This window comes from Elephantulus edwardii, unplaced genomic scaffold (genome assembly GCF_000299155.1).
Source record: "Elephantulus edwardii isolate Elephantulus edwardi_28Jun2011 unplaced genomic scaffold, EleEdw1.0 scaffold00103, whole genome shotgun sequence".
Lineage (NCBI taxonomy): Eukaryota > Metazoa > Chordata > Mammalia > Macroscelidea > Macroscelididae > Elephantulus > Elephantulus edwardii.
The window spans coordinates 8458276-8477134 of record NW_006399853.1 but is presented as its reverse complement, the minus strand read 5'-3'; the positions used below and the strand labels follow the sequence as shown (position 1 = coordinate 8477134).

The 18859-nt window shown below is 42.3% G+C and overlaps 1 protein-coding gene across 14 annotated transcripts in view; it reads left to right on the top strand.

Moving 5' to 3' along the window:
• TCF4 (transcription factor 4) overlaps positions 1 to 15490 on the top strand; it is a 419315-nt gene extending 403825 nt beyond the window's left edge. For 5 of the 14 annotated variants that reach the window (XM_006891721.1, XM_006891719.1, XM_006891724.1 and 2 more), the window contains 5 exons: positions 8527 to 8662; positions 10341 to 10503; positions 13552 to 13781; positions 14761 to 14901; positions 15137 to 15490. In XM_006891721.1, the coding sequence (XP_006891783.1) occupies positions 8527 to 8662; positions 10341 to 10503; positions 13552 to 13781; positions 14761 to 14897 (666 nt within the window). In that variant the 3' untranslated portion in view covers positions 14898 to 14901; positions 15137 to 15490. The remainder of the gene's footprint in view (positions 1 to 8526; positions 8663 to 10340; positions 10504 to 13551; positions 13782 to 14760; positions 14902 to 15136) is intronic. The other 9 variants (XM_006891723.1, XM_006891725.1, XM_006891731.1 and 6 more) reach the window with 3 other exon arrangements.
• Positions 15491 to 18859: the final 3369 nt, after the last annotated feature.

Sequence of the window (18859 nt, the reverse complement as noted above, 5' to 3'; positions counted from 1 at the left end):
TGAATGGCGCTTCTAATATATAAACTCTTCTTTCAAAACTAAAGTTATTTAAACTTATATGGTACTTGGACAATTAAAAAAAAAATGCAAGGCACTTCCTGATGACCAGGTTGCACACAAGAATTTAGGTCCATGTCAGAATTTGACTCGAAGGTAACATAGATGCGTATATGTAAGCTTGCTTCTCTTATTGTTGGATGCCGCCACGTTAATTCTGATAGCAATCCTGTGAGACAGAGAGTGGAGGTTTGGGTGTTGGGTGTGTGTGTGTGTGTGTGTGTGTGTGAGAGAGAGAGAGAGAGAGAGAGAGAGAGAGATCTTTACCAGGGCAGATATCAGGGTATTTATTTGATCAAACTGTTGGGTGGCTTTAAAGTGTTAACCTTTCAGTTAGCAGCCAGACATTTGACCAGTCTTTCACTAGGGCTGCACGTATATAAGACAGCCAGCTGTTACTTGTGGAGTCTTTGAAAGAAGAAGGTGAGGGCAGCTATGTTTGGACCCCGTGTGGCGGCTTCCGTTGATCCTTTTTGCCCACTGGACCCAGCATGGGAACACCTACTCTTGAGGTGGTCCACTCACAGGAAGAGGATTGTCTGCTTTCTAGTGGCAAGCTGGCCATTGGTTATCGTGGTACTTTGAACTCAGAAATACTAAGTTGAGAGAGTGGTTACAGCAGACACAGAGCCTACAGCAGTTTGACGTGAGAGACCATGAAGGCACAGGCTAAGCTGTGGTCATGAAGGAGCAGAAGCCAAAGGGTTGGCCGAGGCAGGTGGAGGGACTGTCTGTGACATACAAGGGGACTAGCCAGCCCTTACAGGGGCCATGAGTCCCAAAAGCCCCCTATCTCCCAAATCTGAGTTAACAGAGTCTCTTCTTTTCCATGGACTTGCACAAGCCCCAGTGGGTCTCTTGCTCTCACGGGAACTATACTGAATCAACCAGTGTCCAGAACCCTCGAGGGCAACCAGTAAGCAAACTCCGGCAGAGCTGCCTCTGTGTTACCCCTCAGGCTCCTCTCAGCACCTTCCAAAGTACCAAGTTGGAGCAGACTCTTGTCCAATGCCCACTTAGCAGATGTACCCTCCCATCAGGCATTTAACAATTATTACATACATTTTAAGTTTTGCTGCTGTTATTTTTTCACCAAAATCTAAAACTACGTTATTGTATTTGACTAATATAAGACTACAACTAAAAATAAAAATTATACCCAGTATTGGTAAAATTTGCTGTTTTCATGAACAGGTTTTTGACTGTAGATACTGGTTTATTTTGATGAAATGGTTCAGGGCCTTGAGTATGGATTCTCTAAAATAGGCATGTCCTCAGAGTCAGTCTGTTGGCTGAAGGAGCCTGCTGCTTTCCTAGTTAACCTGACACGTACTTACTATGCTTAGTTTCTGGGTTATAAACAAGATCCATTCCTGATTTCAAAGAAATTATGAGTGAGTTGGATGAGATGCAGAAAATTTTAAGGAATAAATGAAAGACTAGAAGCTTCAGATGCAGCGAGTGAAAGGGATTGTGTTGAACTTAATAGAAGTTAGACAAGTCTTTTCAAAGTGAAGGAAAATTTACATACTGTTAAAGTGGGGCTTCAAAGGCAGCAGTGCCCTACTCAAAGATGGCTGCCCACCGTGCTGTTTTGAATGCATGGGGCTCTACTAGTCCTGCAGTAATCCAGTCTTCTGCATCCAACTTGCAATACTTTTTCCAAGTCTCTTTTTCCAGGCCTTCCACCCTTCATTTTTCCTATTCCAGTAACTGTGACAAATTACCCAAATTTTAAAAGTTCTAATCTCTTTCTTGGACCAGGAGGCAGTCGTCAGAACAGAGCAAGGCAACACTGCATGGTTCAAAATTGGGAAGGGCATACGCCAGGGATGCGTCCAATCTCCATACCTTTTCAACCTGTATGCAGAACAGATTATCCAGGAGGCTGGGCTCTATGAGGAGAAATGTGGGGTCAAGATTGGTGGAAGATCCATCAACAACAATCTGCGTTATGCAGATGACAACCCTGCTTGCTGAAACTGAGGAGGACCTGAAGCACTTGCTGCAGAGGGTCAAGGACTGCAGCCTACAATATGGATTGAGGCTCAATGTCAAGAAGACAAAGATTCTCACCACCGGACCAATTGGCAGCATCAGGATGGATGGTTAAGAGATTGAGATTGTTCACAGCTTTAGTTTGATTGGCTCCACAGTCAACAGTCTTGGCACCAGTAGCCAGGAAATGAAAAGGCATATTGCCCTGGGAAAGTCTGCTGTTAGGGACCTCTCCAAAATACTGAAGAGCAATAGTGTCTCTCTGGAGACTAAGGTGCGTCTGATACAGGCCATGGTCTTTGCAATCACTTGTTATGCATCAGAGAGTTGGACAACGACCAAGGAAGGAGGATAGAAGGAGAATTGATGCCTTTGAGCTGTGGTGCTGGAGAAGAGTATTGAGGGTACCATGGACTGCTAGGAAAACAAACAGATTCATCCTGAAAAGGGTTAAACCGGGTGGCTCCGTGGAGACAAGGATTCTGAGGCTCCGTCTGACATACTTTGGACATGTTGTGAGGAGAGACAGGTCCTTGGAGAGGGACGACATCATGCTTGGTAGGTTGGAGGGACAGTGCAGGAGGGGAAGACCCTCTGTGAGGTGGATTGATTCAGTGACTGGGGTAATCGGGATGGGAGTGTCAGAGACAGTGCAATAGGCACAGGACAGAGCAGAGTTTAGGGCTGTTGTTCATAAGGTCGCTAGGAGTCACAAGCAACTCGACGGCACATAACAACAACAACAGTCTCTTTCTGCTCTCCTCCATCAGCCATGACAAAGTAGTTCCAAATCCTGCATTAGAGGGCCGGCATAGGTGTTAGGAGCTACTTTCTCTCCTTTTTTCTTTTCTTTTTTGGCTTTTCTGTAAATCTGAGGGCTTTATTATAGTTCACTGAAAGTATCCAATTGACTTTTTAAAAAATCATCCAGACATTAAAAATCTTATGTCTGCAGTTTCTGACATAATTATGAAGGTTTCTCCACAGTTCATCTTTTTTAAAAAGTTTCCTTTATTTTGTTGCGAATACTCAGAACAACACATGAAGTTTGTAGCAACAATATTCTCCCTCCTTTTCTGTTCATTCCTCCCTCGCTGTCCCTAAGGTCCTGTCCAGTCTGCGAAGTTACAGTTACCAATTTGACCTCATACAGGTAGTTCTTAAAAGGGCACAATGCTGTGTGCCGACCTTTTTTCACTAGTTAAGCTAAACTGATGTTCATTTTTACACGACTACAGGGGATATTTTTGGTCAAGGTTTGAAGGTTTTGTTAGGCCAAGTAGTTTCAGCAACTCATCCATGTCATATCTCCACAAAGTCTAGAATTCTTGAGAATTTGAGATTCTGTTCCACATTTCCTCCCCATTTTGATCATGATGATTCTATGGAATATTTGATCAAAATGTTTGGTAGGTGGTAGCCAGATCCCATCTAGGTCTTAAAGGAGAGGTCGATACTTGTTCGTAGAGGCTGTTAGCCTCATATTCTACATCCTTCTCCTACTCCTGACTCTCCTTCCTCTATTACTTGCATGTTCCTGCTGTTGTTAGTACCACTGAGTCGAATCACATCATAGGTGACCTTCCCGTGGGTTTTCTGAGGCAGTAAATGGCACCGGAGGAGTTTGCTTGCCCATGGAGCGGCTGGTGGATTCAGACCATGCACCTTTGGGTTTGCAATCCAACTCCTTACCACCAGGTTACCTGCCCAGTTGTTGTGCTTTAAATCATTACTTTTAAGCATTTAAAACCCTGGACGCTAGGCAGTGAACTAGAACAGAAGCACCAAAGACATTATTAAGCCAGTTTACAAGGATGTCCCACAAAACTGGTAACTCAAATCCTTTAAACCAAAGAGCTAGAGTCCACGAGGTGACTGCTTGTGGACAGCAGCCTCAGTGTCTGTGTTGTTGGTGTATAGATGCATCTCTCACACAGTTCCACCTTGTACAGGTGTACAACTTACAGACAGCAATTACAGTATTCATTTGTGCACCCCTAACCTTTCTTTGTGATCTTTTCCCCCTATCACTCTTAAACTACCCTCTCCTTTTTCCTCTCTGACCTCTGGTAATCCCTAACAAACTGGTCTCTATATCAGAAAAGTGACCTTTTCTTACCTTTTTTTTTTTTTTTTTACAATGAGGTCATACAGTATTTCCTTCCCTGACGGACTTAATGTCTTCAATCTCCGTCTTTACTGTAGCATGTATCAAGCCTTTATTTCTTCCACTGACTGAGGAGTGTTCTGCTTTGTGTATGTACCACAGCTTGTCTATCTGGGCATCTGTAATAGGTCTTTAGATTGTTTCCACCTTTTGACTGTTGTTGTTTGTATTGCAGTAAACACTAGTATACAAGGCTCCATGTGATTCTTTGCTTTAAAACTTTTTTAAAAAAAAATAGATCTAGTAATGAAGTTGATGGAATGCATGATAGTTTTAGGTTTTTTAGTATCCACTACCTTTTTTTCTTTTATTTATTCATTGTTGCACATTCTCTCCTTTCCTACTCTCCCCCTCCCCCAGCACACCCCCACTATGCTGCCTGGTTCCAGAGTGTTTTTATACATATAATGCATAATCAGTGCTACCAAGCCAAAGGTGGGTGATTTTAATCTGCAGCCGTCAGGCCGGGTTCAAATTGTTTTCCTGTCAAACATTCTTCTAGGTGGTATAGCACTGATCTGTGCGTTGCTGTCCAGAGGTACCTCGTGGTTGCTGTGATGCTGAACACTGTGACACTGATGTGCCAAATGTGATAATGGTTACCCATAGTGGACAGTGTTTGCTGGAGCTTCCCGACTAAAACAAGCCTGGAAGCAGGAGCGGCATCCACTTCCAAAATGGCTTGCCTCTGGAAACTCTATGTACGAACAGTGCTCAGGCCTTTCGTTCATAGGGTCGCTATAAGTTGTCTACGACTCGACGGCACTGAACAACAACAATGAAAATGCATATTCATATATTCCTTTTAGACAATGCTTCCACTCATCTGTTCTAATACAGTGTTTATTATCTAATTAGTCTTTATTCCCTTCCCAATGTCCCCCCATGTCTGTCCTATTTTAGAACAGCAGTTATGCAGTATTTGTCCTTTGTGACTGAGATATTTCACTTAGCATAATGTCCTCAAGGTTCCCCCATGTTGTATAATGTTTTACTGTTACTATTATTGTTGTTGTTGTTTTAAAACATCTGTACCATTTTGCATTCCCATTAGCAATGGGCAAAGGTTCAGATTTTCCAAAATCTTTACCATTTGTTATCTTCTGAGTTTGTTCTTGTTTGTGTGTTTTTGTTATCTTCTGAGTATTGTTCTTATTTGTGTGTTTGTTTTTGAATTTTAGCCTTCTAAGTGGGAGAATAATAGCACCTCGTTTTGATTTAATGTGACTATCTCTGATAATTATTGGTGATATAGTGATTAAAATACTTGACTGTCAACCTCAAAGTTAGTGGTTCAAACTCACCAGCTTCCTCACAGGAGAGATAATGGTGTTACTTTCTTTCATAACAATTTACACCCTTGGAAAGTCTGCAGGACAATTCTACTCTGATGGCAGTAGCTGGCAGGGTAATAAATGATGCTAACATCTTTTCCTGTATTTGTGAGCTTTGGATGTCATCTTTGGTGAAATATTCCCATTTTGTAATAGGGCTATTTATCTTTTTTGTTGTTAAGTCATCTAAGTAGTAGTGGTGTTTTTGTTACTATATTCTTGCCCATTACATGATTTTCAAAGATTATATTTTAGTTTCAGCTCTTCATCTTTTGCTAAAGTCTTTTAATGAGTAAAAATTGGTTGCATTGCTTTTATTTGTGGTTGGGGTGTTGATTTGTTGGTTTTTGTAATTTTTATAATCTGCATCCCTCAGGCCTGGTTTTAATTGCTTTTGGTCAAACATTCTTCTAAGTGGTATAGCACTGGTCTGTCCATTTGCTGTACAGAGGTAATTCGTGGTTGCTGTGATGCTGAACACTGTGACACTGATGTGTCAAATGTGCTAATGGTTACCCACGGTGGACAGTGTTTGGTGGAATTCCCCGACTAAAACAAGGTTGGAAGCAGGAGTGACGTCCACTTCCAAAATAGCTTGCCTCCAGAAAGCCTATGAGAAGATGGGAGAGTTTAATAGTTTTAAAAGAGGTGTATATACTACTTTGCTCAAATCTGTGGTTACATTCAGTGATTCTTATTTAGAAGTGTGCTTTGTGGGAGTGTAAGAAACCAAGTCCACTGAGAATAGCTGTAAATAGGAATCAACACTGGTGCTCACTTAGGTTACCAGTGATTAACAGATGTAAAGAACTGCCATTTGATCAAGGCCTGGAAAATTCCTGTTTACAAGTTGACATCTCAGATTGAGACTATGATCCTTGATTGACTTAGCCTGCTACAGGCTTCACTATAAAAATGGCAAATTAAAACCTGGATGGAATATCACTATCTCTTTTGTTCAGAAGGAAAATTAAAATGTATTCCTTAAAAGTGAGTGGCAAAAAAAAAAAGTGAGTGGCAAATAATGGGCCCCAGTCTTCCTGTAAGCAAACTACCTCAGGTTATCAGTGAAAGGCAGGATTGGCTTGGCCCTGGTGTTAATCATGTGAGAAGGGTTCTCCATGGGACCCCAAAAGTTACAGTGATGGATGGGATCAAAAGAGAACAGATGTCAGTGAAAACGAAGCGGGTCACTTCGGGGGATAACCTAAGCATTTGAATCATTCACGTAAAGATGAACTCATTGTCACTGAGGGGACCCTCCTCATAACTGACCCTTCATTGGGTTTCTGAGGCTGTAAATGATGTGGGAGGAGATTGCCTTTCTTTCTGCCAAGAAGTGGTTGGTGGTTTCAAAGTGCCAGAGAGGGACTTGGTTTAGCAGCGTGAATCCCTACAGGTGAACCAGCAGAACTCCCTGTAAAAAGGCTCGATAACTGTATTTCAGAAAGTTCTGTGAATGAGACACACAGATTGAGGTGGCAACTCTCCAGTCCTCTCTCTCTCACACCTGCATTTATACTTGATCGTGCGGGTGCCCTCCGGCCTTTAAATCCATGACTACTCTTGCTGTGTTTCCGTCTGAACAACTTGTCTCATTTATGAGATTTCCCTAGACCGTTTGCTTTTGTTTTATTTTAAAGTATATACAAGTTACAACTGACATTTTATACTCAGCGGCCTTTAAGGAGGATGCACTTTCGTTGGTGTGGGTTTGATTACTGTCGGCTCTGGATTTGTTGCCACATTTTCTGAGTGCTCTTCTAAAATGGTTTGGTTGTAAAAGGGTAAAAGATTCCACTTTGGGGTTTTATATTTGAGATTGGCAAGATTAAGCTTTTGGATTCATAGTGCTATAAATTCAGGAGTAAATAGTGTTAGTCTCATTGTCCTCCATCAGTGCTCACCTGAGCATGAGGCTTAGGAAAAAGAACTGCTCACCAGCTTGGGAGTATAAAGGAGACTGTGGGCTCTTCATGTCCTTGTGGTTTACAAATGCTTAATGGCTTTGCTCTATGGCATATGCTGCAAAGGCAGCAAGTGTGATCACGGGGCTACCAGTTCCACATCCCTGGGTCCAGAATAGGTGATAGGAGTTAATAAAAATCTCAGCCACATTTTTTTCCCCCTCAAGCCACATACTTCTGCCATTCTCTGTCATTTTATTCTTGGAAGCCTAAAGAGTGTTTACAATATGGAGTCCTTCTTGCATCGAAATAGTGGGAGGGGAAAATGGAATAATGGCCAAACATCTTTGCCTGGCAATGATGGCATTACTGGTGTGTTTAATAAAACCTTTATTGGTACATTTTCCGGTGTGGTGGCATTGGCAGAAACTGTCCCCCTTCGGATTTGAAACTCAGCAGCTGATGAAATACAGTAAACAATAATTTGGAATGGGCTGCCAGTTTTGGAAAGCCAGGTGACATTTTATTATATTTGTGCCGAGCCAGGGCTGGGTCCCATACTGCTGGAGCTTCCGCTGTCAGAGGCTTAGCTGGCATTATGGGGGGGGGGGGAGAAATGGCAGGCCTGAGAATCTTATCCCCTGAAATGAAAGTCGAATGCCAAATTGAAATTCCTGTAGGATTTCCGATAGCAATGGGGGAATTGAGAAGCCCACAATTAAGCATATGGGCATTAAGATAATTGTCAGATCTGTTGGCGGACATGATAGAAGACAGATGGGTACGAATCAGTGCGCTCCACTGCAGCACCCTGGGAGACAGTTTGACGTTTTACCTGCCTGAGCTCCTCTGCCATATTTGTCACTGAATGTACCAGCAGCATCTCACCGAGTGCTAAGTGTTCTGCATGTCACTATAGGTGCATGCGTGGTCCTCCAGCGCCCTCTAGTGAAAGGCGGCCGGGAATATTGTTTCTGTGAAGGTCTTTCTTCATTCACCCCCAGAAAATAGCTGGTGGACCCCGTGGTTTCTGTTAACTCTGTGGTTCCTCTTGCTCTTGCAGGTGGGGGCCCATCGTGAAGACGGCGTGGCCCTAAGAGGCAGCCATTCTCTTGTGCCAAACCAGGTTCCTGTTCCACAGCTGCCTGTCCAGTCTGCGACTTCCCCCGACCTGAACCCAACACAGGATCCTTACAGAGGTAGGTGGGCTTCGGAAGGGCGGTCTGACTTCACTTGCCAACAGGAGATCCGAGACTGGGACCAGGCTTCCTTGGTATTCCCCCTTTTAAAAAAATACTAGTAGAAAACCAAGAATAAAAGTGGGTACAAAACTGAGAAAGGAATTTAGGACGTGGTCCGCTCATTTGTATATCTTCAGAAGCTGCCTTCTCAAACATCCTAAGTCCTGGTCCTGTTTCAGCAAGGGAATGAGACACAGATTCAGAGAGGAAAAACCCGTTCTAGCTACTGACATATTTCACTCACACAGCAGCAACAATGTACTTACTTATGACCAGAAAAGGACATATCCAAGTGGATAGGAAGGAAGAAAGGAAAATGTTTCTGTCCTCAGCATTGATGGAAATATAGTCACACTTTAAAAATGGAGTTAGATTGAGAAATTTGTCCTACACCATGTAGACCAGTCACGGTTGCTCACCTCTGTGGCTCCCATGAACTCATGCTGTTGGGGGCAAACCTGGGTTCTAGATGCCATACCCTGCTTGGCCTGGAAACTAGGGGGAAATTAACTAACATATTCTCAGCTTCCTCACTTTTAACTTAAAATTAATGGCTAATTCAACAGCTATAATAAGCAAATTAGCTTTAACCTAATAATATAGCCTATAATCAGTGTTTGTCTTTTTTTTTTTTTTCAGTTGAATACTCTTGAGTTGGATCTTTCTTTTAAAGACCATTTCATTTTCCCTTAGTCCGTTATCCCAGTGTACCCACTAATATTGAGTCCGTTCAAATTCCTGGTGACCCTCCTTTGAATTTTTGAAGCTATAATTCTTTATGTGAGACCTTCTCCTGTGTAGCAGCTGGTGAATTTGAACTAGAGACCTTTGAATTAGCAGTCCAGCATAAAGCATAGTACTGGATCATCATACTTTAATATGTGTGTGCATCACTTAAGGATCTTTCTGACTCTGTAGGTCTGGGGTGGGGCCCAGTCAATCTGCGTTGCTAACAAGCTCTGATGATAAAATGCTCCTGGCCCACGGGCCAAGTTTTGAGTGACAAGGTTCTAGACTACACAGAATGCCTCCATTGCGGGCGTATTTTAAAATGCATTGTGATCGGAAAGTTTCCCAGTGATAAAGCCAGCCGTGTCTTCAGTGAGCAGCTCTCTGCCTTCCATATGTACCGTTTGTAAATGCTGATTACAGTTTGAGAAGAAGAGGAGTCTAATTTCAGAATATCATTAGGATATCTATTGAAGCCTTGACTGCACATATTTAGCGTACTCCCTGGGAATTATATTTTAAGGACATTTTTCTATTAAATCATTGCATATGGAAGAAACTCAATATAATAGCTGATATTTACTTGGGTTCTTAATCAGAACATTGAGGTGTGTGATTTTCATGATTATGATTTTCATTGCAATTAAGTTGATGTTTTGTAGACAGTGAAATTACCATCTACTCCAAAAGATTGCAAAATAGAATTTAACCTCAGAGCCAATGCAGGGGAAACTTGTTTCGCAGGTGCGGTTTTGAAACTTCACCAGAGAGCAGGAGAGAAGTGACAGGAGGCGTGTGGTGCCGCACTCTGCTGGGGAGAGCTGGCAGCCCCAGGGCCTCGGCTGCCTGCGCGCGTGCAGCAAGCCTGAAGCCAGCGTGTCACCCAGGTCCCTCTGTGTCTCCGCAGGCATGCCACCAGGGCTCCAGGGACAGAGTGTCTCCTCTGGCAGCTCGGAGATCAAATCTGACGACGAGGGTGACGAGAACCTGCAGGACACGAAATCTTCCGAGGACAAGAAATTAGATGACGACAAGAAGGATATCAAATCAATTACTAGGTCAAGATCTAGGTAACAGTATATAATACTGTCGCTTCATTTAATTCCTTTATTGGACTTTGATGAAGTGAACAGAACAGGAAGAAACTTTTAGCAGTTTTTTCCTGGCAGGTAAATTGACTGCTGAAAAGAGAACGAAGGGCTGTTGCTGGAAGTACTGGGAGTGTCGTTTAAGATGCCAGTGCCCTGGTGATGCCCCAGAACGTCTTTGCGTTTCCAAATTTGGCCCCAAATCTAATTCCAACATGGTACAAAAACAATTGGGCATGATTCAAGTACAAATGATTTGTTTGTCAAAAGTCGTCTTACTCGACAAATTTGAACCCAAATGTTCTTTCAAATTATTGCTAAAAAAATTTCAGTCATGATAAAAAGTAAATTGATAATATGAACATGGTAATTCTTTGTTTACAACAGATGTGAGAAAATCCTGATTTCCCAGGTTTTATCCTAAATGTTGGTATCTTGAAGAGTTCAATTACTAATTTTCTCCATCGTGGGTACTCCTTTCTAAGGAAAGTGTTACAGCTATAAAACATTTCTGGTTGGTATTCTTAAATATCTGGTGTCTCTATGATCTATTCCTTGAATATTAGTTCTAATAAGGTGTTCTTTTTCAAACTCTGAAACCCATGTTCTTCAGTTCTTTTTAGTCATCTTGATTTGCAGATTAAATCAATTGAACTGTCACTACACCTTCCTTTCTATAAGCCTGAAACTCTTCTGGTTGTAGCTCAGAACATCTACTTTTGTATTTTTTTTGTTGTTGCCTTTATGATTGTCAAGGTAAACTTCGTCACATGTACTGCCTGAGTGTCCAACAGTGGTAGCAGCTTCTAACTTATCCCTTCCTACCATCCTCATAGCATTCCTTCCTCTCTTAGCAAGAAATCCTAATGAGAGTCTCTTCCTCCTTAATAATAGCTGTATGTTAGTCCAGTCGATTCTTGATAATTTAACTATCACTTACTGCCTATGCATATTAATGGATTCCTTGACGTTTCTGAACAACATTTTAATTTGCTGTTAAGGACCTTCTTTTAAAAGGTCACCCTTGTGACATTTACTTATGCCTCCAAATCTGTGTGGTAGACAGTGCTTTTAAAATCTTAGCCATTTTATTTGCATAGCCAATTTATTTCTAAGCAAACAGCCAATTCTAATTAGCTATTAGCCCAAAACTCTTTGGATAACAGGTTCCCACTCTCAGGGCCCCTTTGTGTCTGGTACAGCAGCCAAATGTTTGATGTATAAAAATAGCACTTTAGGATGGGTCGGGAGAGACTTGGCTCCATTCTCATTTTACCTGGTGCATCATTTTGGTGCAGTGAAGGTAGAAGTGGATTCATTGTGACCTGGTTGCCTTGACCCCAGCAAAGACCATGACTGGAAAGAGATCAGCAGAAACTGAGGCAGACTTGATGAGAGGCAAAGAGGGCTTTTACTGCCATGGTTCAGTCCAGTGGTGGGTTTCCCACCTATGCGTTTGGTCCCAGCTTGAAAGAAGTTTAGGCTGCGGAGAGAGGAACCTGGTCAGACAGTTTTTCGGTTACCCTCCACTTATAATTTACCCCCATCATCCAAGTGTTCGTGGCTTGTTTACGCAATCTTTTGGGCAACAGGAACTTGCAACCCAAATTGCTTCCATTTATTTCTTTGACTGGGGCAATTTGGAGATTACCTAGAGATATTCTCCAGAATGGATGCTTGAAGAACATCCGTTTTTAGCCAACATTCGTTGACTGTGCACACAATGGACTAGGAAACAGCTTCACTGCCCTCTGACCCTGAAATGTTATGATTCATAATCTTTATTCTGCCAACATTTCCGATTTCTAGAATCTGCAGGTTGAGGTTAACCTTCAGGGCTGTGTATCCTCCATCTCCAGTCTTTGAGTGAAAGTTTTTATATGTTTTGTCATAATTGGGGGTGTGCTACTTTTCAATAAACGTAATTTCAATTTTGATGTCTCTAACAGCCAATAGAGCTCTCTGGCTCTAATTAGATCAAAATATTCACTAGGTTTTCATCATTCTGTTCAGCCTTCTTGAGACAATAACGACCAATTAATTACCTCTCTTCTCTCTTTGCATAATACCCTTCAGAATATTCAAAACCCCGATGCCATCAACTCGTCCTAGATGATAAGCTTGCTGGGCCACTCCTCGGCCTGTCTCCCTCTCACTTGTCTCTCCGGCAGCTGAAATGGGCGGGAGTGAGCTGACCTTTGCAGAACCTATGAGGTCCAACCCAGCCTTTGATGAATGTGGCAATAATTCCATTTTCACAGCGGCTTAGTGTTTTTGTTTCAACCCACAATGACATGGTCATGGTCACTTAGACTCAGTAGGAGTTGGGAGTTTGTATGCCTTCTTCCTTTCACATCCAACAACTCAGATTCCTTCAGCCTCTCAAATCCTGAACATCCATCCCTTAAAGGCCATCGAGAGCAAGTTGTTCAGAGGAGCTTAGACCCTGGACGAATGGACTGACAGGGCTGGTTCATGGTCAGACCATTCAAATGTCTGGCCAGCTCATCTGAACGCCTTCCTTCCTCTCCCGAGAGAGGGGCTCTTCTTCCTGCTGTAAAGCTGCCTTGTGTGTATTTTGACCTGGTTATTTGAAGTTGTCCAGATTTGCCCTCTGCGTTCCTTGTTTTACTCAGGTTTCAGCCACCACCAAGTGACAGTTTGGGTTGTTTTTAAGTTTACACCCAGAGGTCTTCTGAGGTGGGGTTATATGCACGGTAGGTTAAACTGACACCTTTGTGCAGAGAGTATGGTCAGCAAATGCTGCCTCTCCTTCTGGCCCCCCACGTGAGGATAGAGCCCTCACGTTAAGGACCAGCCTCTCCTGTCTGGCTTGGGTTTAGAGTCTGGGAGAAGCATCATGTCTTATTTGTGCACGGCCCAGCGTGAAAGCAGGCCCAGCTCCAGGGGTGGGAGGGCCCGCCCGGATGGGAAGCTTCCACGCGGGGCCTGGGAGGAGACAGAAGTGGTTGGCGACGCCCAGTGTCTCCCCACACCATTAGAAAATGGCGCGTCGCTTTTGTCTCGCAGCAATAACGACGACGAGGACCTGACGCCAGAGCAGAAGGCCGAGCGGGAGAAGGAGCGGAGGATGGCCAACAACGCCCGCGAGCGCCTGCGTGTCCGCGACATCAACGAGGCCTTCAAGGAGCTCGGCCGCATGGTGCAGCTGCACCTCAAGAGTGACAAGCCCCAGACCAAGCTCCTCATCCTCCACCAGGCTGTGGCCGTCATCCTCAGCCTGGAGCAGCAAGTGCGAGGTCAGTGCCCAGCCCGGACAGCACAGGGTAACCAGCCTTCATCAGGGTCACCGCCACAGCAGCCTCCCTGCACCCATTTACCAGATTCCCTGGGAACTGTCAAGTGCTGTCCTTTCAGCTTGCTCCTCCTGGTGGATTTGGAACCGACTCCCAGCTCACCCTCCAGCACGATCTCTTGGTATTCTCTTAAATACCAAGAGAGGAAATTGCCCATCTTTGCCCTGCAGAGCAGCTAGTGGTTTCAAACCACCTGCCTCTGAGTTGGCAACACAATTCATTGCCTACTAGATGTCCATGTTCCCTTTCCACCTTGTTGTGTTGTGGTTGTGTACCATTGAGTCAGAACCAATTCACAGCTGACCCTCCAGGAGGTTTTCAGAAGCAGTATACCGCACGTGAGGAGATTACCTATCTTTCTCCTGTGTGTGGAGCAACTAGTGGATTCGAACCATATGTCTTCCGGTTGGCAGCACAGCTCCTTACCACTAGACAACCATAGCTCATTCAGAGCCACCCCCTTAAGATCCTAGACTACAGCCTTTACAGAAAGCAGAGCCGTTGTTGTTGGTATAGTCACATTAATTACCACTCAGTGATCCTGTGAACAGTGACTCTCTGTGTGTGTAAGCCCATTGTCACAGGCCGAGTCTTTCTACCCCAGAGCCACGGGGTGTATTTGAACCACCAGCCTTTCAGTTAGCAGCTGAATGTTTAGCCTTTGCACCAGCAGGAAGACTTCTTCGTCTTTTTTATTAGACGAATAATGTCATGACATAGCTGTAGGTGCCATCAGACTCTCATGACTTCACTGTCATGCGGTGGTGTTTCCTCTTTGCTAACAGTAAAAACCTCGTTAAACGTTGAACAGCTGTGTCTTTAGTTGTGTTGGGGGAAAACTAAAGGTGGGGGGGGTGGGTCTGGCATGTCCCTAAGAGCTTTGCTGGCGTCCAGTACCAGCCCTGTGCTTTCTTCCTTGCAGAAAGGAATCTGAATCCGAAAGCCGCGTGTCTGAAAAGGAGGGAGGAAGAGAAGGTGTCCTCGGAGCCGCCCCCTCTCTCATTGGCAGGCCCGCACCCCGGGATGGGCGACGCATCGAATCACATGGGACAGATGTGAAAGGGCAAGTTCGTTTCCATCCTTCCCGCAGTAATCGGCTGTAATGCTCCCCATGACCTCAGCTACATAGGAGTCAAGTTGTTCCCAAATTAGAGGATGATTTTTCTTGGGAGGAAAAAAAAAAGAGTTAAAAAACAGCCAACACCGCCCCACCCCCCCAAAAAAGGGCAGAGGGAGTGTTCTGTTGTAAATGTATTTATTCCTTTTTAATTCCTTTGCCTCTCTCTTTCCCTTCTCAGGTCCAAGTTGCCACATTGCTTCATTAAAACAAGAGACCACTTCCTTAACAGCTGTATTATCTTAAACCCACATAAACACTTCTCCTTACCCCTTTTTTTGTAATATAAGACAAGTCTGAGTAGTTATGAATCACAGACGCAAGAGGTTTCAGCATTCCCAATTATCAGAAAACAGAAAAAACAGACAAAAAAAAGAGGAAAGAAAAAGTGCACCTTGCGGGGCGGTGACACTCTCTTTAACATATCACTCAGAACACGCAAAGCAGTAAGTGCTGGCTGCGGCCCAGCCCGGAGACTGAATGGCAATCTCTCCACACTGTGGAACAATGCATTTGTGCCTAAACTTCTTTTGGAGAAAAAAAAAATAAAAGAAAAGAAAATATAATTAATTTGTAAGTCTGAAAAAAATATTTAATTTAAAAAAATTGTAAACTTGCAATAATGAAAAAAAAGTGTACTTCTGAAGAAAACGACATGAACGTTTTTGTTGGTATTCAAGTCAGCTAGTGTTTCTATAATTCCGGATTATCACATAGGGGAGCGCGGCTGCCCTAGTCACAAAACCAGCAAACGTCCTGGCGACAACAAAGTGATGCCATTAGCCATTCCTTAGGGTAGGAAGAACAGATGGATCTTATAGACCTATGACAAATATATATATAAATATATATATAAATATATATGAAAAATTTAGTGACTATGGTAAGCTTTTGTTCATTTGTTTCAGACTTTTTTCTCCTGTAAAAAAATAGTACTGATTAACTTTTTTAAAAGAAAGATTTTACTGTAAATACGGATTTCTTTCCCCTCCCCCTTTTTTCTTTTTCTTTATTTTTTCTCTTTTCCAGTTTTGTTTTGTTGGGGTCTTATTTCTGTCCTTTCCCTGGTTATCCTAACTTGTAGTACCAACTCGGCTTCTTGGAGGGGTGCTACAGGGTGAAATGCTAACACTGATGTTGCTTCTCATTCATAAATAAGTAGAAAGTTGTTTCTCCAGTCTTTTGGGAACACAGGACTTAAAAGTCACATCATGTGTAGATATTACAAGCAGCATTACCAAGACATGAAAAAAAAACACAAAAACACACACACACACAAAAAAAAAAAAAGAGAGAGTTTGTCTAATTGTAATGTTGCGTTTGTGACCCTATTCTGGGATTTTCAGAGGTACAAGGTTAGAATGCTAAAATGTTACCACTGTGCCTTCCAATGTTTATATCATCGGAAACATAACATAATCAAAGTGGCTGTGATTTAACAAGATGATTAGAGTGTTACCTACATGTGTAGCCGGAGTAGTGTGCAGTGAGGCGTTTCTGAATACATGGTCAGATTTTTGGAAAAAAAAAACAAAAAAAAACCACAAAAACAAAAAAAGTTCAAAAACTATCAAATGAGAAAATTGCAAGTAGTGTGACAGAGCTGATTGATTTTGTTGCTTTCTTGATTTTTTTTTCCTTCAAAATGGGTTTACTAAAATGTAGATGACTTAACTGCCTCCTCCTCCCTTTGAAAAATGCCAATATTCAATCATCATGCAGCATTCTAACAAGCCTTATAAGTCCTAAAGCATTTAGTTGCACTTTGTGAGGAGGGCTAGTGCAGTATTTCTCTGGCCAGTATGAATGAAGTTTATACTTAACATATTTGATAGAAACATAGATCAAGCTATGGCACAGCAACTCATCAGATAGCTAGCTTTGATGTCTGGGCACAACTGAACCAACTTCCATTGTGAATCTTTATAATGATTGACTTTGGTGTATAGTGCAGTAAACAAATAGTGCTCCTGGTTAAGTATCTGTCAGCATCCTTTTGTCTCTAATGCCTTTTCTATTTTTACAGCCACACAATCTTGGCATGTATTAAGAAAAAAAAAATCCCTGTTCAAGTAGTTTTTCCACCTATCAGCACTGAGTAAAATGCCATAAATCCATCGAAATGGTCTAAATGTTCCATCTGTTCTCCTGCTTTGCCAGTTACATAGTAAGGAAATACATTTGTAAATTTTATGCAACAAATGGCAAACAAACGTATCATTATTTTGAAATTGTGTATGTAAAAGTTATATTTTTACATGTAGACTCTTGTTATGTGTTTTAATACATTGTATCAGCTTTTGGTTTTTTGTTGGGTTTTTTTAAAAAAAACTGTTTAAAAAAGTCATTTAAAAGAAATAGTGAGCTGCAAGAATCTGAAATTTTTCTATTAATTTCTAAAAATGTAAGAACAAATAAGATAGTTACCACGTGGTCATCGTTTGCAAACCCATAACCATTTTGAGTGTGTGTGTATGTGTGTGTGAGTGTGTGTTGAAAATTGTAAATATGTTCAGTAGCAAGAAAAACGAAAATATTTTGATTTCTTTTTGTTGGTAAGTTCCTAAAATGTGGAGGTGGATTAAAATACCTTTGGAAAAGAGCAGAAATCAAACTTGCTGAAAAAGTCATTTGGGGCTTTTCTGTGAAAGGAGCTCAGAGACGGGCCTGGAAGATATGTGTTTACGTTCCTTCCTTCCTGGGTGAAGGAAACCTTTGTGTACTTGTTCCCTGGGTATGCATACATCTCTTCCTTAGTGGTGCATAGTGCCCCTGCTTTGTATAGTCTGCCATGGTTGGTGTCCCGAGAACCGATACCATCGAGGAAGTGGGTGTACTCCGATGGATTCAGGATAAACGTGCAGGAAAACATTTGGTGTTTACTCCTTAGGAACCTGAAAACCCTCCCTGAATTAATGTACGTTTTCAGATAGGCACTTTCGATATTTGTTAAAAAAAAAAAAAGAAGGTGCTTTACAGAGTTGAACTAAAGTTTTTCAAATCTGTCAACATAGCAAAAAAAAATGTATTGTCACTTAATGATGATTCTTTTTTTTAATTGGTGCTTTGAATTTTGGTCTTGCTCAGATTAAAAGCTGACCACCTTTGATGTATTCATTACTCTGTAATGTAATGCCCCCATTGTTGAATTCCCTTTGGAAATAAGGTGGGGGGAGAAACAAACTTTAACAACCCACCAAAAGCTGCTCTCGACTTGTTTTACTTGGTGGAGAAACTTGACCCATACCCCTCTGTATTAATTGGGTTGTACTCACCATTAAAAAGGGGAAAAGGAGGGCATTCTTTCTAGTGTATTTCTCCCCACCCCCACTGTCATCTGTAATTATCAAGCCCAGGTAAGCTATTGGTCTCCTGCAGTGGGTGGTTGAATGAAATTTCGTAGCAGACAGTTAAGTTCACAAGGGTCCAGACCACACTTTTCTATGATGATATTTAAGCTGAGGATCTGTTTAAGACACGTGGACTTTAAAGACACCTTGGAATAGAATAGTTGATCCACCTCCACATTCAAGTAATTTATGAATATGCAGAATAGGGAGTGTTCATCTAGAACTTTTTACCATTTGTCTTCTCTGTAGCAGCAAGGAACACTAACGTTGATACAGTTCTCTGTCCACCCAGTGATGCAACTTGTTCTGATTCAGTCTTCCGATTCCTTTTTTTTTTTGGGTGGTTGTTTTGTTTTGCTTTGTTTTCACTTTTCCCCTCGTTTTTCCTTTTTGTTTTCATTTATGATCTTTATTTTGACAAAGGGTTGGGGGTGGGTGGGCTGGGGCGGGAGTTGAAATAAGACTTGGGGGGAGGGTGTAAGAGGATTTTTCGTCTTTGCATCTAACAGGCAGGATATGCTCTGTGTGCAAAAGTGAACTTGAGTCAGGAATGA